The 20,903-nt window shown below is 45.5% G+C and overlaps 1 protein-coding gene across 2 annotated transcripts in view; it reads right to left on the bottom strand.

Annotated features, from left to right (window-relative positions):
- LOC119406021 (protein zyg-11 homolog B) overlaps positions 1-20,903 on the bottom strand; it is an 82,668-nt gene that overhangs the window by 12,805 nt on the left and 48,960 nt on the right. For both annotated transcript variants that reach the window (XR_007417564.1, XM_037672865.2), the window contains exons 12-17: positions 20,699-20,769; positions 20,093-20,140; positions 13,347-13,414; positions 8,901-9,030; positions 8,003-8,055; positions 4,619-4,716 (exon numbers count right to left, since the gene is read on the bottom strand). Coding sequence is in view for 1 of the 2 variants with exons in the window: in XM_037672865.2 (XP_037528793.1) it covers positions 4,619-4,716; positions 8,003-8,055; positions 8,901-9,030; positions 13,347-13,414; positions 20,093-20,140; positions 20,699-20,769 (468 nt within the window). In the remaining variant the exon portion in view is untranslated. The remainder of the gene's footprint in view (positions 1-4,618; positions 4,717-8,002; positions 8,056-8,900; positions 9,031-13,346; positions 13,415-20,092; positions 20,141-20,698; positions 20,770-20,903) is intronic.

The raw sequence follows: 20,903 nt of genomic DNA, 5'->3' as shown, positions 1-20,903 counted from the left end.
ATAGCAGGAGGTGGGAAAGATAAATGAAGGTGAAGAGGATTGAAAGGAGGAGGGGGTAGGGTAAAGCATAGCATAGCCATGTATAGTATAGCAGGAGGTGGGAAAGATAAATGAAGGTGAAGAGGATGGAAAGGAGGAGGGGGTAGGCTAAAGCATAGCATAGCCATGTATAGTATAGCAAGAGGTGGGAAAGATAAATGAAGGTGAAGAGGATGGAAAGGGAGAGGGGGTAGGCTTAAAGCATAGCATAGCCATGTATAGTATAGCAGAGGTGGGAAAGATAAATGAAGGTGAAGAGATTGAAAGGAGGAGGGGGTAGGGAAGCATAGCATAGCCATGTATAGTATAGCAGAGGTGGGAAAGATAAATGAAGGTGAAGAGGATGGAAAGGAGGAGGGGTAGGGTAAGCATAGCATAGCCATGTATAGTGATAGAGGGGGGAAAGATAAATGAAGGTGAAAGATGAAAGGAGGAGGGGGAGGGTAAGGCATAGCATAGCCTGTATAGTATAGCAGAGGTGAAAGATAAAGAGGAGTGGAAAGGATGAAAGGGGAGGGTAGGGTAAAGCATAGCATAGCCATGTATAGTATAGCAAGGGGTGGAAGATGAATGAAGGATGAAAGGAGAGTGGTATAGAGGCATGGCATAACCAGGTATAGTATAGCAGGAGTGGAAAGATATGAAGGTGGAAGAGGATGGAAAGGAGGAGGGGGTAGGGTAAAGCATAGCATAGCCATGTATAGTATAGCAGGAGGTGGGAAAGATAAATGAAGGTGAAGAGGATGGAAAGGAGGAGGGGGTAGGGTAAAGCATAGCATAGCCATGTATAGTATAGCAAGGAGGTGGGAAAGATAAATGAAGGTGAAGAGGATTGAAAGGAGGAGGGGGTAGGGTAAGCATAGCATAGCCATGTATAGTATAGCAGGAGGTGGGAAAGATAAATGAAGGTGAAGAGGATGGAAAGGAGGAGGGGTAGGGTAAAGCATAGCATAGCCATGTATAGTATAGCAGGAGGTGGGAAAGATAAATGAAGGTGAAGAGGATGAAAGGAGGAGGGGTAGGGTAAGAGCATAAGCATAGCCATGTATAGTATAGCAGGAGGTGGGAAAGATAAATGAAGGTGAAGAGGATTGAAAGGAGGAGGGGGTAGGGTAAAGCATAGCATAGCCATGTATAGTATAGCAGGAGGTGGGAAAGATATATGAAGGTGAAGAGGATGAAAGGAGGAGGGGGAGTTAGGCATAGCATAGCCATGTATAGTATAGTAGAGGTGGAAAGATAATTGAAGGTGAAGAGGATGGAAAAGGAGGAGGGGGTATGGTAAAGCATAGCATAGCCATGTATAGTATAGCAGGAGGTGGGAAAGATAAATGAAGGTGAAGAGGATTGAAAGGAGGAGGGGGTAGGGTAAGGCATAGCATAGCCATGTATAGTATAGCAAGAGGTGGGAAGATAAATGAAGGTGAAGAAGGATGGAAATGAGGAGGGGGGTAGGGTAAAGCATAGCATAGCCATGTATAGTATAGCAGGAGGTGGGAAAGATAAATGAAGGTGAAGAGGATTGAAAGGAGGAGGGGGGAGGGTAAGGCATAGCATAGCCATGTATAGTATAGCAAGAGGTGGGAAAGATAAATGAAGGTGAAGAGGATGGAAAGGAGGAGGGGGTAGGGTAAGGCATAGCATAGCCATGTATATTATAGTATAGCAAGAGGTGGGAAAGATAAATGAAGGTGAAGAGGATGGAATAGGAGGAGGGGGTAGGGTAAAGCATAGCATAGCCAGTATAGTATAGCAGGAGGTGGGAAAGATAAATGAAGGTGAAGAGGAGTGAAAGGAGGAGGGGGGTAGGGTAAAGGCATAGCATAGCCATGGATAGTATAGCAGAGGTGGAAAGATAAATGAAGGTGAAGAGGAGGGAGAGGAGGAGGGGGGTAGGGATAAAGACATAGCATAGCCATGTATAGGATAGCAGAGGTGGGAAAGATAAATGAAGGTGAAGGAGGATTGGAAAGGAGGAGGGGGTAGGGTAAGGCATAGCATAGCAATGTATTATTAATAGCAAGAGGTTGGGAAAGTAAAATGAAGGTGACAGAGGATGAAAGGCGGAGGGGGTTAGGGTAAAGCATAGCATAGCTGTCTAGTATAGCAGGAGGTGGGAAGATAAATGAAGGGGCTGAATAGGATGGAAGGAGGAGGGGTGGGTAAAGCATAGCATAGCATGTATAGTATACAGGAGGTGGAAAGATAAAATGGAATGTGAACGATGGATTGAAAGGAGGAGGGGGTAGGGTAAGGATAGAATAGCCATGTATAGGATTAGCAGGAGTGGGAAAAGATAAAATGAAGGGAAGAGGATTGAACGGAGGAGGGGGGTAGGGTAATGCATAGGATAGCAATGTATGTCTAGCACGGGGGGAACAGATAAATGATGAAGGAGGAGGGGGTAGGGTAAGGCATAGCATAACCATGTATAGTATAGTATAACAAGGGGTGGGAAAGATAAATGAAGGGAATGAAAAAGAGGAGGGGGATAGGGTAAGGCATAGCATAACCATGTATAGTATAGTATAGCAAGGGGTGGGAAAGATAAATGAAGGGAATGAAAAGAGGAGGGGGTAGGGTAAAGCATAGCATAGCCATGATAGTATAGTATAGCAAGGGGTGGGAAAGATAAATGAAGAGGATGGAGGGAGGAGGGGGTATGGTAGAGCATAGCATAGCCATGTATAGTATAGTATAGCAAGGGGTGGGAAAGATAAATGAAGAGGATGGAAAGGAGGGGGTAGGGTAAAGCATAGCATAGCCATGTATAGTATAGTATAGCAAGGGGTGGGAAAGATAAATGAAGAGGATGGAAAGGAGGAGGGGCATAGGGTAAAGCATAGCATAGCCATGTATAGTATAGTATAGCAAGGGGTGGGAAAGATAAATGAAGAGGATGGAAAGGAGGAGGGCGTAGGGTAAAGCATAGCATAGCCATGTATAGTATAGTATAGCAAGGGGTGGGAAAGATAAATGAAGAGGATGGAAAGGAGGAGGGGGTAGGGTAAAGCAATAGCATAGCCATGTATAGTATAGTATAGCAAGGGGTGGGAAAGATAAATGAAGAGGATGGAGAGGAGGAGGGGGTAGGGTAAAGCATAGCATAGCCATGTATAGTATAGTATAGCAAGGGGTGGGAAAGATAAATGAAGAGGATGGAGAGGAGGAGGGGGTAGGGTAAAGCATAGCATAGCCATGTATAGTATAGTATAGCAAGGGGTGGGAAAGATAAATGAAGAGGATGGAAAGGAGGAGGGGGTAGGGTAAAGCATAGCATAGCCATGTATAGTATAGTATAGCAAGGGGTGGAAAAGATAAATGAAGAGGATGGAAAGGAGGAGGAGGTAGGGTAAAGCATAGCATAGCCATGTATAGTATAGTATAGCAAGGGGTGGGAAAGATAAATGAAGAGGATGGAAAGGAGGAGGGGGTAGGGTAAAGCATAGCGTAACCATGTATCGTATAGTATAGCAAGGGGTGGGAAAGAGAAGCGGTGAGGAGGATGGAAAGAAGGAGGGGATAGGGTAAAGCATAGTATAGTGTTGTATAGTATAGCAAAGGGTGGGGAAGACATGTGAAGGTGAGGAGAAAGAAAAGAAGGAAGGGAACGCTACCAGCTCCGCTGTCTGCTCAGTCTTCGCACCACTAGTGTGTAGCTGCCCCAATTTTTTTTAAATTCTTGATCAATTTTGTTGAAACTTGCTGACTTTATGTATATTGGTGTGCTTATTTAAATATGCAATTCTTTTTTTATTAGAATGCATAGCTCTAAATTACCAAATATTTTATGCGCCTTTTTGGGAGCAAGATTTTTCCTAAGGTGAGAGAGACGTTTCTCTCCTTTACAAGAAAGTACTGTCTCGTTATGCGCAACCTTAGAATGACTTACCGGTGCTAACAGTTTCTTGAAAGAGTACATTTAAACTGATTTGGTCTGCCTCTTTTGTGTCCATCTGACGCAGAACACGCTATCTAATATAGCATGCCACTTGAAAGAACACACATGCAGAGCAGCGAGCTATGTAGCTTGAAGCTGAATGTACATTTAAACTGATTTGGTCTCCCTCTTTTGTGTCCATCCGACCCAGCACACGCTATCTAATTGGCAAACCACTTGAAAGGACACACATGCAGGGCAGCAAGCTATGTGGCTTAGAAATGAAAACTAAATTACGGGGTTTAATAAGCAAAAACCATGATCAGATTATGAGGCACATTGTAACGGGGCAATAAAGATTACCTTTGACCACTTGAGGTTGTTTAACATGGACCTCAATCTATCTATGTGATTGTGTAAAGCCTCAGAAGTTTTGCCCCGCGAGCACGAGTCCACGAAAAACTTCCGATTCACTTCCAGACACTGCAGTGGGAATCTTTCTTTTTGTTTACTTTTCTTCCCGTGTATTCGTCGTTCAGAGTAGCGTAAAATAAAACCTTCACTTCATTAAGTCCAATTTCGGACTAGAGAGAGGCCACGACACCCCTGAAATGAGCCAGTAAGGCCTTATCACAGTTAGAAGATGAGGTGTTCTGACACGAACAACACAAAAAAAGTGCAGCGAGAACATGCACATACGGTTTTTGGAGCAGACATGGTGCATGGCCCAGACCGCCCACAGCTGCACTTCGCAAGATGTGTTGCAACGCAGCAACGGGAAGAACGGGTTGAACGACCTGCAACCACAAGAAGGAAGAGCCATAGATGTCGGGCATCTACTTCACCAACATCGAGACCAAAGGGCGTCACAGTGTCAATGATGTCTAATACAGTTGGAATCCCAACAATACGATCGTCATGGGAATTCGAAAATAAAACTAGGCTTGTGCGAATAGTAAATTTTAGGTTCAAAGCGAATTCAAAGCGAATAGTGATTTGGTTGAATAATTTCGAATCAAATTCGAATAGTACGCATCACATATAAAAAAAGATGAGCATATTTGTCATGACCCAGCTAGTCTGCGCAATATTTATAAAATTGAAACAAGGCATGTGCAAATGTCATTCTTTTTGGTTCAAAGGGAAGTGGAAGCAACTTTGAATAGTGGCAGGATTTGACTTCCGGTAGAATGCAAGTGATAACCTGTAAAACATGTTACGTTTTAAAATTTGCTATACTCAGAGCATTAAGCCAGTATAACAAGCTTTTACACTTAAAAAACGATGAATCGATGTGAGGATAATATGTTCATTTGACCTTGAAGTGAGGCTTCGCGGCAATGCGGATTTCCCCTGAATAGGTGTATTCAAGGTATAGCGCCCCTCTATTGCAGTGAAACCACCTTTACAGGGAGTTACATGTGATTTATATATGTCTATTCGTTCGTTTCGAATACTTCGAAATTTAGAATAATTTAAATTCGTGTCAAAGCACATTCGAATACTGTAATATTCGTTCGAATATTCAAAGTGCTCGAATATTCGCACAAACCTAAATAAAACGTATTGTCCGAAAACCAAAAATCATCAAAGCAGGGATACTTGGTGACAAACTCGAAATCAAAACAACAGCCTGCATTAGCAAGAAATTCAGGGGAAGATGAAATTTTGAACAGATGAAAAATCCTTGGAACACAGGGTGCCGCTGGAGCCAACGTTTAGACAAGTGGACATATGTTCTTCAATGCTGCAACTTGCAACTGCTTCAACTTGCAACTGCTGCAGCCTTGAAAAAGACAAGTCCGCATGTTGGAATGTTGGCTCCAGCAACACCCTGTGTTCCAAGGATTTTTCATCTCAGCATGTAATAACGTCACACATGGAAGAAAAGAAAACACAACACACAAAGACAAGTAAGCACCTACCGTCTCTTCATGTGTGACGTTTTCTTCTATGTGCCGTGCTAATACCGTATTTACTCGAATCTAACGCGCACCTTTTTTCCGGTAAAACGAGTCCAAAAATCGCATGCGCGTTAGAATCGAGTACCGAAAAAAAAAAAAAAGAAACTCAGTTATCGTATTGCCATCGTCATTTCAAAATGGCCGCCTCCTACGCGCCTTGGCCATTTCTGCCATTATTGTTTCAGTTCGTACGTGTGCTGAGAAGATTGTCATCCCGTTCTGCGTTCGCATCGATGGCATGGAAGTGCCGACTCCAAATACTCGACGAGTGCACCACGATGCAGCATTTAAAAGAATAGTTATTACATGTGCTGAGACGGGCGGAAATCGGGCCGCATCACGGTCGTTCGGAGTTCCCGCAACGTGCGTGCGAGACTGGCGCAAATAGAAGCAGAAGATTTTTTACAGCAAAGCTTCACGAAAAGGTTTCAGTGGACCAAGGCAGGGCCGGTTTCCCGAAATCGAAGAGCGTTGACAGCGACAAGGAGTTGTCCGACAGCGACGAGGACTGATCCATTACACAACTCGTATCGCCGCCGTAGTGGTGACAGTTTTAGCGGCAAGGCCCGCTTTTCGACTTTGTGTTTTACTTTTTTGAAACTTAAGTTCTTTAAAACCCAAATACTTGTTCTTATGAATGTGCGAAGTTTCACTCCTACGGACTTTTTTGTTCTTTTCTCTCACGAAAAAATGGGTGCGCGTTACAATCGATGTATTACTTTTTTTTTTTTGTGCGCGGAAAACGGGTGCGCGTTACAATTGAGGGCGCGGTAGAATCGAGTAAATACGGTACATGCTGCAATTATGGAACACCAACTCGCTCGAACAGCAACCCTTCAAAAGCAAAGGTGTGCATGGTGTGAAGTGATGCTGCATTGCATAGCACATTCTGCAGCGAAACGTCACTCAAAGCCAAAATGTACCACACCACATACATTTATTCCACAACAATGCTTGTCAGTTTATGCTAGACAATCTTGCTTACTATATGAGGGTAAAAATGTTTTTTGAGAGTTACAAGCGGAACCTGCCATTTCCCCACTCAAATGAGCATTTATGGTTCATTGAAGTGTGAAAATGGCAGCTAACAACTGCAACAGTCGGGCGTGTCACGGCACCACGGGGGAAGACCTAGATGTGTGACGACACTCCCAGTGCGGGGCGGTAAATTGTGCTTCAAAACTTTTTTTGTAAATTGTTGATCAACTTTCAAGAAACTTGCAGAGTATTTCTGCAGTAAGTTCAAATATGCAATTATTTTTTTTAATAGAATGTGTAGATTTTAAAATACCAAATATCGGTTACCACCACTGGCTAAGTGCCGGTAAAACACTACAGATGATATTGCTGTTCCTTGCAAAGATGGTGCCATGCAACAGGCGCCACAATGATGGCATGCTGCTGTCTACACACGTGCCATCACAGATTTTGGATGCAACAGCCACGAAGGGAAATGCAAGAAATGGAAAGCTAACACCCATGACCCAGTAGGGACTGAACTTTCAGAGCGTAGTGGCTGGACAAACGTAATAAACAGGTGTGTATCAACAAAGTTTTACTGTGTACGACTAGAAGTTCAGAAATATAAACCATAGTTAATGGCAGAACAACTACTATGTATAGCACACATGTGCAGTCGGTGTGAAAAAAATCACAAGGTCTGACAAAACTTTGAATTTGCCCGCAATTTGAGACTATACCAATGAACTGCTAATGTAATACAATGCCCTTTTTGACACCCTTTTCTTTTCTGTCTAGAGTCCTTCCTTGGTGGTCTTTTATGTTTTTCAGTAAGCATGTACCAACCAGCCTAACAACAAGTTTTACTAAATTCACAGTACATGTCGTTAGCATGTTTTAAAACAGGCCGGAAATCTAAACTAGGGCTGCCTGCCGAAGTAGCAGGAATGTTCAGCTTTTTCTTTTGGCTCGTGGTACCTTAACTTTCGGCGCTGACTATCAAATACACAAGTATCAAGATTAGTATAAGATAAAACAAATACACGTAGTTTTAGAGTTCCCCTTGAGCAATTTTTTGTACGGAACCTTGCAAAACCAGGAGTTCTGTCAACACTCAGCTATGGGCTCTGATCTCACGAATCGGGCGGGAGCTGCTCACCTGTAAGCCACCATTTCAGTGTCCGGGCTCTTCCAGCCTTGTACCACCTCACCCTGAAAATAAACGCGAGAAAATCTTGGCGGATCTCCCTCAAAAGCCATGCTGTCAAAACTGGATAAATTCTGTCACCCGGCCAAAATGAAACCTCTAACTATGTACTGACAGAATAGCGGAAACACTATGCACCTCACCTGAACGATACCTCAAAGGAGTACTGAAAGAAGGGGAATTTTTTTTTCTTCCAAGGGGCTTGTTTCTTCGTTAGGCACAACTAAATGAATCCGACAGACTATTAGGCGAGGGAAAGCATAGGGAACATTAATTGTTGTCCTTAACTGTTGTGCAGTTATTACAACATCAACTGAGGTCAATTACAGTGGATGAAAAATCACCCTTTTCTTCCGCAAGATCTGAACGGGCGTCACATTTGATCCCACATGGCACGTGACGCCCTTTGAGCAAGACGAGTGTTCCACAGCCTTGGCTACGAACGGTGCTGGCTAACATTCTCGGGGATTGCATGCACAGAAATACCCAACGGAGAGAACGGGGAAGCACTTTCAGTCGTAACTTAACTGGTACAGCATCGGACCCGTAATTCGAAGGTTGTGGGCTCGGATCCCACTGATGGAAAGGGTGATTTCTATCCCCTTTAATTCTCTTCAATTTACATCACAACTACCACACTGCAGTTGACAACAATAAATGTCCTCTATGCTTCCCCTGGCCTACTTGTCTGTTGCATTCCTTTGCTTGTCTCTGTTGTATCAAAGGAGTACCGACACACAATCTCCAGCTTCCCATTTTTCCACGTTAAATAAGGCAAACAAATTCAAATTTCCATCAAGTTTTCAGATAAAAGACTTTGGAATGCGTCAGACTTTGAAGCTACACTCACCAGCTCCTTGAGCATGTCCTTGAGGCTGACACATTCGACGTTCCAGTGCTCGGGCCCATCGCTCGCCAGGTGCGCCACGATGCCGGCTGCAAAGTAGCTCACGTCGATCTGGGTCGAGTGCAGCAAGTTCCTGCATTCATTGCATTTGCAGCACCTCGTTCATATCGTGCACCATTTCAAAATCATCAATAAATTCATCAAAGCACATGTTTTGAAATCGTCAACGAACAACCATCGAATTCCTCCTTTCTTGATATTTTTCAATGGCTAGCATGGTATTGTGTGTTTCAGACCGGACCACTCCTGTACTTAGGCAAGTCTAGCAGTTTAAAGGCTGCTTTAACTCAAAGGTAACTCCAATATCCCAATTCAGACTCACGTGAATGCATAAATGCCCTATTAAACAACCTTTGAATAGATTAGAATACATTCTCTTGCATTTGAAAACGAGAGCTAAATTACGAGTGTGGGAAGTAGAATTCTAAACTTAGGACCTTTATACTTTCACAAAGAGTGTCAGATATCAGTGTGGAAAAACTGAAGCATGAAATACACATCACAGTTTCGTAAACAGCATTTGTCCAACCTATGCATCTGAAGCACGCAAATTTAGTATACATGAGCTTATGGCTTCCATGAAATTGTTATGATACTATTAAAAAGGTGTTATCAAAAATATGAGAATGATCACACAGCATACAACCAATGAAGAGGGAGCACGGCAACATGTTTAACCAACTGCTGGCAGCCCCTGGTGACACCATGCACCTTCCAACATCACACTAACATTACCAGCAAATGAGGTACTACCACAGAAGTCAATTAATGTAGTAGTAACCAGACTGCATTGCATTCTCCTACATGAACACACTGCTTTTAGCACCTAACAGTGGGAGTCAAACAAGTTCTTCACTTTCATAGTGTAATGTACACTGGTGACACCACAAATACTATGATATTGCCATGCGTTTTTATTGCTTTCTTTTGGTGTGTTCAGGTTTCCCCCGCAAAGACTGTTGACAATGCTAGGTGCAGAATGCGCTGCAATGTTTTACAAGCTTCGTGTTTGTTTGAGCTCATTCTATTAAGATTACACGCAGGGCGTGAATAGTCAATTTTTTTCGAGAGCTTATGCAAGCACTTCCAGCGATAATGCTGGAACGCTGAACTTATGCGAGAGCTTGCAGCAATAATGCTGGAAGGTTCGATGGCTACTGCATAAAAGACGACATGTTGCGCCAATGATCAGATTACTCGACGGCCGACGACTGTTCACACTGCTATCAGTTTATAGTGTGAATTGCTTGCACGTTGTATTCTCATTTTCCGGGCACATGTTCGCCCAAATAAAAAGTTTAGTCTTGAAGACGCCAACTGCTGCCTTCGTCAACGTCACGACCACGTGACAATATGAACAAAAGTGAGATATGCTTAACAAAAATTCTTTATGCCCTCCAAGACCAGTGCATGATGAAAAAGGAAGGGATAAGGTGACTGCAGCCTAACCTAACATAACTTAGCACTTAACGTAACGTAACACCTAATCTAACCTATCCTTTCTGCTTGTATCTGCCCTATTTTCACTTTGCATCGTTCCACCCTTCCTGCAGGTCTACAGTGTGGCACATTTTTCTTTACCGTATTTACTCGAATCTAAGCCAATGCTTTTTAAGAAAAAAAAAAAAAAACGATGTGCGAAATGGGGGGGGGGGGGTCGACTTAGATTCGAGTACAATGATTAAGTTTTTTTTTTTTTTCTGGCCTTGCGAATTTCGGGGGTCGGCTTAGAATCGGGGCCGGCCTAGATTCCAGTAAATGCGGTAATTGGTTTAGGCATAGAGTTTCATGCAATTACCTAGAGGGAAAGCGGCCAATGCGACAATGTTGTACGCATAGGAATGCTGTGATGTGTCAAATTCAGATTGGCATCGTTCAAGAAGAACCCGGACACCTCAAAGACGTGTCTGGCTGGAAGCATTCCTAGTGTCACAATGGCTAACTTTGTACTGAAGCAGCACGTAAGAAGCAATTTCTTTTCTTAGGATTATGCAGGAACTAGATTTTTTTTAACTTTGAGAACTTCTTCTTGGATGTACAATTTTATTTAAATGTAAGAAGTATCGACCGGCCACTATAGTAGGAAGACAGGCGACAAGGTCCACGTTCGCATTGCAACAGTTTTTCACCTATTTCTTCCTTTCACCGTTTTGTTATACCCTGCTGGTGATTGAACATTTATTGTGAAATGTTGCACGGGTGAATGAGATCCGTTTATGAAAGCTTTTGTCTTAGGGAAGCTCAATTTGCCCAGTTAAATTGACATTTTAGGCTAAGCCTCGCAGATATATACAGTAAAAGCTCGTTAATTCGGATTTCTAGGGACCGGAAAAAATGTCCGAATTAACCGAATGTCCGAATTATCGAATGGTCGAAATAAACACAATAAATGCAAGAGTTTTTTCAACATACCTTTACTTTACAAGGTAATCGCGGATGCGTCTGTTTTCGAGCAGAAATTTGCGCGGACACAATTTTTCTGAGCTCTTGAAGGTGCTCAGCAGCTCGCATGCTGTTTGCAGTGCCAAAACAAAATTCTTTAAGGATGATGAGGGCCTCCGCGGCTCCCTTCACAGTACGAGGGGGCCTGTGTGGCTCAGTGTGGCTGCTCCTCTTCAGGCTCTTCGTTCTCAGATTCGTCGTCATACATCACTTCCTTGACGATTTGCTCATCAGTCAGAGCCGGCAGTGGCAACGCCATCAATGCCGATATAATTGTTGAGTGTCACTGCATCAGGCATAACACTTCCGAAATCCTGCCCGTCGTTGGCACCGTCGTTCGGCGACACTTCGGCCACTGCATCGCTGGAGTCGGGTACAACATAGCCACTGTGCCTGAAACAGTTGGCAATGGCGTGCACAGGCGTGCTCTGCCACACATAAGCGAAGAATGCTAACAGCGCTCAGGAGACTCACGTCGTATTGTTTGCCGACGTCATTTCACAGGAGCTACTTCTTGTCGGGAGAGCCCATTCTTCGTGGCACGCAAAATTTCTACTTTGGTGGTGAAGTCCTTGGCCTCGTACTTGGGCCGCTTCGCCGGCGTTGCCATCGGCGGAGAGTGCGTTCACACGAGAAGACAGCACAAAAGCACCAGCAACGATCAAGCTAAAGGAGCCGTACTGAATAGAGATGGGTCGCTCAGGAGCGAGCCGGCTCTTTTGAGCGGCTCTTCTTAAAGAGCGGTTGATCCGCGGCTCAGTAAAAGTGAGCGGCGGTTCTTTGGGAAAGGGGGAAGTCGGTTCTCGCTCGTTCAGTGAGCTGTGCTGAACTGATCTGCAGATGCTCAGAGAACCGGGGAAGAGCGGTGAGCCGGTGAGCGCATGAGACGAGTACACTGTCAGTAGCCGGTTCTCTCTCGCTCAGTGAGCCGTGTTGAACCAACGCCACCAGGTGTTGTTCGTTGAACCGGTCGAGCCGCTTCGTTCGAGTTCGCGTTCCTTGAGAGAGGTACGCTACGTAGGGAGGGCAAGTACCCCCCTACGGTAGGGAGCATATACAATCTATACAATAACTCTAGGCTTACCGAGTCACGCGGAAGCACGTGGCACTCAATTGCGTCTTCAGAACATTTTGCAGAGGGGTGCATAAGCGAAGGGGGGGAGGGGGGGAGCGGAGGCATCCAGCAGCGACCAGCGCACGCCGCGAAATTCCAGGAGGAGGAGGGGGAAGGTAGCCTCCTTTTTGCCTCATCTCCCTCCTCGTGTTTTCCCTTCCTCCGTCGATTTAGGTGAACCGGTGAGCCGTTCAAATGATCCGGTTCACTTAAGTGAGCTGAGCCGTTCGGAGCCGCTCACTCAAGTTCACTCAAGTGAACCACTTTGCCCATCTCTAGTACTGAATCGTTCCTCAATAAAACGGCGTTCAACGATGCTGCACACCAACGGGAACAAAGCAAAAGGTGTTCAACCAGTCTGAAGTCAAGCCAAGCTGATAATTGATGTCCACAGCGATGCAGCGTTTGAGCTTCACTTTTGTTCCGAATGGTTCTTTTTTCGTTTTCGAGCCTCGCCAGCGGCCCGAAAGTCGCCGAATTATCCGATTTGCGGTCAAATCTGTCCGAAATAACGAGCGGCCAGTCTCATAGAGTGATGCATATATTTACAGGGACCTGATGACGTGTCCGAATTAACCGATTTTCCGAATTAATGAGAGTCGAATTAACGAGCGTTTACTGTATACCATCATTCCCATCATGGCACAGTGCGCCCCTTAGGAAATGCGCATAGACGGTGACACCACATTTCCATCTGGGCATTATTCTGAGAAACTCTACGAGTTTAGGAGTGAATCCCACCTTCTCCAACACTCTTTTTATGCTCTAGTCGATGCGGCTGCATAGGTTGTTCATCATTGTTTAAATAAGAGCAGCAACAACTTGACACTGACCGTAGGATGCACATGAGGTTGTCCTTCATGAGGTCGCTCCGCAAGCTGGGCACCTCAGCAATGTTGTTCTGGAAGAATTGAAACAGAGTTCACACAATCAAACATTGGACTGAGGATCGCCTTTAGCTGCCAACAATAAAACTGACTCAAGCAAGTGGATCAAGCATGCTAATTTCTTTACATTTCCCACAGCACTTTTACTTGTCTACTGTGAAGTTCACAGAAAAAACACAAAGCCGTAATTGTCATACTGACAGGAGCACTGCGCAGCTGCACCCATGCTTGCTAAAGCAATCAATGGTCACTGAACGAGGTCTGCCGCCATCTACAGTGACAGCCCTTGTTCGGCCAATGTTCATTACTTCAGTCCCCTATGTTCCTTTGAACTTCTGTCCTCTGTGTAGGTACAGCTGCTCAGAGAAGTCATGGTAATAGAGGGCACATTCAGTCGTCGCACAGTAGAATCTTAAATGGAACCCTAAGGCACCAGGAAAACATGCTGCATTTAACAGGAGTTTAGTTTGCTGGAAAAGACGTACTGGGGCACAGCAGAAAAATATCAAGCCAACCAAGTTGGACGCCATGCCATTTCAACAACAGTTCCCATTAAGTGATTACCGTTTACCGAGATTCTACTGTATGGTCCAACCTCGATAGTATTATGAACACGAATGCAACAACTGTATTTTGTGACATTTGTAGATGTTTCTGCGATCGCAATTACATGGACACTCTCAGCGGGTTTTTGCCATCACCGTCATATTTCGTATGAAGTCTAAATTGATAACACTGCCCAACGCATTGTATGTTCTTTGCGCTAGTAAAAGTGCGCAAACGAACACTTCTGAAGCCGAGATGAAACGAGCCAGCTATCTCCGTCGCACAAAGGGCACATGCGATAGCATTGCCCCGTGTGCGAGGCCTCCCATCAGTCAAGCAGAGAGGAAACACCCTGCCCGTCTTTCGTCGAGCAAAAAAGCATGAAAGGACACCGGTCTTGGTGGGGGGGAGTGTGCTGTGTTGCTTGAGCAGCAACTGTGAACTCTGATCATAAGGCACAGTCAGGAGCATTGGTGCGTGCTGTGCTCTTACTGCTTACTTCGCATTGAAACAACAGACAGCGCAAAAACCACTTTGCTCCCTGAAGCAGTCGCGGTGACTTTAACCAGCGTATTGTAGAGTTATGCGAGATTGGATCCAAAAGAGTTAGCTGCTAGCCTTACTTCGTATAACATTACAATTTGTTGTTATCGCATTCACTGCTTCGCCCATGCTGTGAAACTGCCATTTTTTTCAAACGCCTGAATGTTTGGTTAGTGCAATTATCCCGACTTTCCTGCGGCACCGTTGACAAACCCTGGCACTAATGTATAACAAAAAATAGCCACTATGCTTGTAGGATAGTGCAAGCCGAAACTGCTTGCACTATCCTGCAAGCTGGTGGCCACGAACAAAATTGGCAGTATGTCGATTAGACATAACACAACAATTCCGTTTGCCAACTCTCAAAGTGCAATAATTAGGTGTAGCAGGATAAGCAGTGCAGCCGAAGGTAGCTAGAGAACTGCAGCTAACCGGGCGAGTCAGTACCAATTCATACTGTGCTAACAGTGCAAGGACACATGTTATGTCTTCCTTAGTACTTTGACAAGTTATGTCTTCCCCAGTACTCTACGCCATTGCACTGTAAGTAAAGTATGCAGAGCTAGCTTACAGTAATCTGCTACAGGAAGCACATCGTCAATGTGTACACACTCACAGACTTTACCGGAGAGCGAGTGTTAGATCAGACATGCGCTAGACTGATGGATACAGCAGTAGATTACAGATCATCTCTGTAGCTTAGTTTCACCACAGTAGTGACGCCAATGTACCGATCCCATGTGACAAAACCTATTTGAAAGGTGCGTTAGCAATCACCCACATGTAACTGACCATTTTACCACTGCTACCCCCAGCGGGCACAAGTGGTCTTTCTACGTGGCAGCAGTGATATTTTGCTACGTTGAAATTATGAATTAACATGTTTTGTTACATTTAAGTTAACCCTTTGCGATCTATTGCCGGCCCCTGCGACAACGAAACATGGTCGCAACGGTCCATGGCTGGGCCCTGCTGGATAAGTTTTTTCGTGGTTGATTCATGCGCACATTTTCTCACTACATTATGCGCCATCTCTAAAAGAGAGTAAGCAAACTTCTTTTACTTGAGCAACAGCTCGTATAAAAAAACTATGCCTGGGACATCACTAGCTTTGCCATTGGAGGCACGCTGCCACGCGTATCAAGCGAGCGCCGTGTGGTGGTGCTAGCGACTGTACCGCCGGAGCCGGCGAGAGCGACGGTGTCAGCAACGTTGTGTCGGTGCAGCAGAAGCCACTGGCTGCTTTGTTCATAGTTTCTCACAATTACCTAGAGGGAAGTCTGGCACTAGTGAGCTGTTGTAAGCATGGGAATGACAGTATATGTGCATTTCAGACTTGGCTAGGATTGGCATCGCTCACGAAGAGCCCGGACACCTCGAATACGAGTCTGGCTTCAACGCGTTCCTAACGTCAGAATGGTTGATTTCGTACTGAAAGAGCACATAGTAAGCTATTTCTTTTTTATCATTGAACAGAAACGAGTTTTATTTAACTTTGGAAACTTATGCATTGATATACAATTTTACGAAGCGTAAGAAGTAATGAACAGCCGCTAAACTTGGAAGGCAGACAACAAGGTCAGCGTTCACTCTGCGACTGCTCGTCGTGTGTTTCTTTCTTTCGCCGTTTGGTTATGCCATACAGGTGAGTGGACTTTTATTCCAGAATATAATATGCGTGAATAAGATCCTTTCATAAAAGTTTTGTTTCAGAGAAGCTTTATTTGCGCAGTCGTATCTGCTTTTTAGCCGAAGCCTCGCTCAACACCAGCCAACACGAGCCTCGCAGGCGCGTATACTGTCATTCCCATCGCGGCAACGGCGCCCCTTAAGAAATTCGTATAGATGGTGGCGCCAGATTTCCCTCTAGGTATTGTTGTGAGAAACTCCATGGCTTTGTTTGGGCAGTTGATTGCGCGTTCCTGACATGAGCTTTCCTTTCAAGCAGCTTTGCAACAGCGTTCCTGTCGGTTACTCCTTAAAGCAGTCTGATAAACTTTCTGGATATTAGCAGCAGCAGCTCTTTGCGGTGGTTGGAGTCTGTGCTTGCATACCGTATATACTCGCATAATGATCGCACTTTTTTTTTTCAAAAAAATTGACGCCAACTTCGGGGTGCGATCATTACGCGGGGTAAATTTTCCGTGAAACAATATTCTGAGCACCGAAAACGCAAAGAAGTCGCTAATCTGAATTCTTACGATAGCTATCATGAACATAACCAAAAATAAAAGTAGAGTAAGGCTTACCTTTGTAATAAAATGCACGCATTACACAGGAGCTACATGCATGGAACACTGCCCTTTTATTTTTGAACTCTCTGACCCCCTAACGTTCATTCTGAGTCCGAAGTGTCACTGGCGTCAGTGTCGTCGCCGCACGATTCCCTGTCGGAATCGGCAGTGTCTTCACTGTCCCACAGACGGTCATCTTCTGTCCCGTCGAGCGCGTTGGAAATGCCAGTCTTCTTAAAGCTCTTGACGACCACCTCGTCGGAAATGGTACTCCATGCTTCGAGAATCCATGAGCAGAGGACTTCCACGGAGGGTCTCCTGATTTTGCCACTTGGCGTGAAATCGTGGTCGCCCACCACCATCCACTCTGCGTACAGCCTCCGGACGTTGTCCTTGAACGGTTTGTTCAGTGACACGTCCAGAGGCTGTAGCAGCGAAGTTAGACCCCCAGGGATCACTGCGATTTCCGTGCGCCGCTCCTTCAGCTCGGTACGGACACTGTCAACGAGATGGCCCCGAAAGCTGTCCAGCACAAGAAGTGAAGGAAGCAGAAGCGCTCCTGCTCTTCGCCCCCAAACCATCTTGATCCAATCGACCATGAGGTCTGCCGTCATCCACCCTTTTGCTTGAGCGCGGATGTGAATGCCACGGGGAAAGTTTCCCTTCGGAATTGTTTTCCGCTTCAGAATCACGTACGGCGGCAGCTTCCGCCCGTCTGCCGTCACTGCGAGCATCACGGTGCACCGCTGCTTCTCCGCACCACACGTTTTCACGAGCACACTTCGAGCACCTTTCTTGTTCACAGTAGTGCTTCGAGGCATGTCAAACGTCAACGGCGTTTGGTCGGCGTTGCCTATCTGTGACAGCAGGAAACCGTTCTTCTGGTGTATCCTCGTGACGAACCTGTGAAAATCGATCACTTTGTCTTCGTACGCGGATGGAACTCGCTGGCACAACGACGTCCGCCGCCTCAGCGACAGTCCATTCCGCCGCATGAAGCGTGTCGTCCAGCCGGAACTGGCGCGGAAGTCCTTTGTGGCTATTCCCAGCCTCCGGGAAACTGTGCGCGCCTGCGTCCGTACCATGTCTAACGACATGGCACAACCGTCTTTCCGCATGTCCCTCACGTATTCGAGGACTGCCTTTTCGATGTCAGGGAACTTGCCCGTTTTGGGTCCGCGGAAAGCCCGGCACGTGCTGTTCGTAGCCATGAGCTTCTCGCGCTGTTTTTTCCAATATCGGATCCGGATTTCGTCGACGCTGAAATGTCTGCCGGCAGCGCGGTTTCCGTGCTCTAGCGCGTAATCAAGCGCCTTCAGCTTGAACGCGGAAGTAAAGCTCGCATACCGCCCCATGGTGAAACGGTGCTTCAACAGACGATCACAAAGCACAGCCAAAAAACGTGGTGTCGAGTGACGCCGTGACGAGCGACTGGGATGGCGGCGACACGGCTTTTTCAGGAATTATGGGAATGCGTCGGCAGCTTGTTGCTGCGGGATGACAACAGGTTGACCAACAGGCGGCCGCCGCTGTAACAGTGCGGGATAGCAAAACAAACATGGCAGCCCACAGAGCGAAGCGACCGCATTTTTTTTTTTTCTTCTTTTCGCCAGTCACGGTGGTTGTGAGTACGTCACGCGCGTCAAAACAGTCTCTTCTGTATAAATAAGGAATGCTTTCATTTAAATCAGTAAATTTATGGCATTAGCGTAGTGATGCCTGCTTTCAGATCACAGAAACAATGATGGGCGCGTTCAGCTGCCAGAGACATAAAACACATGGCGGGCATTCAGTGAAAACTGCGGCATTTGCCTTTACTGCAATCCTAAATGGCACGTTTCCACCAACGGTGGGCAAAAATTACGAATATGTTTGGTGCGTGCAGTTCACTTGGCGAGTTTGGAAGAGTTATTAACGCAACATTCGACAGATGATAAACGCGATGATCATCGGCTAGACTTGGCACACGACATATTGATGCGGCAAGTTCGGGGTGCGATCATTACGCGGGGAAAAAGAAAAATCGAATTTAGACGACAAAATTTAGGGGTGCGATCATTACGCGAGTAAATACGGTAGTTACTCACCGGTAGGCCCACAAGTTCTTGCACAATCCTGTGAACGCAATGTTCAAGGGGTTTCGCGACCGACTTCCGATAAGGAAACACAGTCCACAAATTTGCGAAGGTCTACAAGCAGCTTTACCAATTCCCGAGATGGATAAAACAGGCCGCAGTGTGAAAATGTAGACTGCATACTACAGGGTTACTTGTTGGCACCCAGTCGTCTCTTGAAATCGCCTTGAGCCACTTTCCACGCAAACTGCTGAACGATGGTATCTCGTGGGAAGTCAAGCCCGCAACTCTTTTTTCTGAGGCTTGACGAGCATTTGGGCATGCAGCAAAACCGCATTATACGCAATAAGAACACACGGCTCGATAACACATCACTTTTTCCATGAACGCATGAAAGCAAGGCAAAAAAAAAAACTCTTCAAGAACGGCTGTTGTAGCACATTGCCTCATGCGTTTATTTCTGTCGATGTCTGTTTATTTGAGCAGCATCGTTTTCATCTCGTTTACGGCGTCGCGTCGCTAGGACGTTGGAGATGCGCTTCGTCGTGCTCTAGTTTGATCAACTCTTCCGTCGGTTTCACCAACGCTGGCATTCTTTCCGCCGACACTCCACCGTGCATACTGCTTTTGCCACCGCTCAAGAAATTTCTCCAGAAATGTGTTTATGGCCACATGTTCGCCCACATAACGGCTATTGATTTCCTGTCACCTCATCTGAGTGCATACTTATTAGGAACCGTCATCTCAACGTTGCAATATGTAGCATGAATGTCGTCTGCTCATGCAAGGTAATTACAGGCAAGGGTGACTGAATGTCGCATCGAGTCGTCTGCTCGAGGTACCAGCAGCGCGGCGCCGTGCCACTGCAGGTTGCAAGAATTTGCCGCGAGAGGCTCTAGCAACTGTACCGAGTGGAAAGGAGGACAAAATAAAGGGTAAGGTGGTGCGTTTGCGGCTCACGTCCCAGGCATAGTTTTTTTATAGCAGGCATTGACTTCAGCTTTGGGTGTTTTAGTTTCGGACCAGAATGGACAAAAGGTGGGAAAAGGTTTCAGACTGCAAAGGGTTAAAAAAATACTTGACGTTCTATAGATGCGAAGTTTTAAAATGTTCAATGCTTCGTTATACTACTGAAGATATTGTTACACCAAAGCTTTTTATATAAACTGCAACTGCTCTCACAATAATATCATGCACTGAAAAATCATTCACTGATTGTTTTCATGTTCTTTTATAATCAAGAATTGCGAGATGCAACATGATACTTTTAAAAAAGTCCCGTCACGTGACTTACCACAAGACCGAGGACCTTGGTTTCTACGGCACTCTCCCCGAGGAACAGCTGAAAAAAAGAAGGAAGGGGGGAGGGGTTTGTACATGATGCCAGCGTAATCATCAAGCAGATGTGCACTAACAGTAGTAGCAGTACAATGATGAGTCATCATCTGTCCTTGAAATGCCAGAGACATGCCATAGTAAATAACTATGTTACAACAGGCAGGGTCCCCCACCCTGCAGTGCAAGCCTGACGAGGATGTTGAGAAGTCACACCTGCTTGTGAATGTATTTTATTCCAAACCTGCTGATTGTTACAGCTTGCCCATATTATGCAAGTTTGCAGCAAGCATCCGATCGGGAGTGTCTAAAGATATGTACAACCCATTTAAAACATCACTACTTTCACCATTGCATCAACAGATGCACATTGTGTGCCCAAACAGCAATTTTCATAGGTATGCTATCCCCATAATCATCAACAGGTTCTTCCCGTAACGACTTCGGCTCAAGAGTGGCAGAGCAAGTATTCGCTCAGATCTCATCTTTACGTTCACGCTCACAAGCTTGTCACACTGTCAACACAACTCTAGCATGCCACAGATACCAATCCAGCGTCACTCACCTCAAGAACATTCAGGAAAAGCTCCATGCCTCCCTTGGACAGGAACACAGAGCACGTCTTGGGTGACTCATCTGCACAGTTGAGACCAGTGAATCAATTGTCAATACGGGACTCATTCTTTTGTTGAGAAACACAAATCAGAAAGAACCTGCCTCGTTTTGATCATACTTGTCCTCGTTTGTCACACTTCAAACAAAATCCGGCA

This window comes from Rhipicephalus sanguineus, chromosome 9, assembly GCF_013339695.2.
Source record: "Rhipicephalus sanguineus isolate Rsan-2018 chromosome 9, BIME_Rsan_1.4, whole genome shotgun sequence".
NCBI lineage: Eukaryota > Metazoa > Arthropoda > Arachnida > Ixodida > Ixodidae > Rhipicephalus > Rhipicephalus sanguineus.
This window is presented reverse-complemented; position numbering and strand designations above follow the sequence as displayed.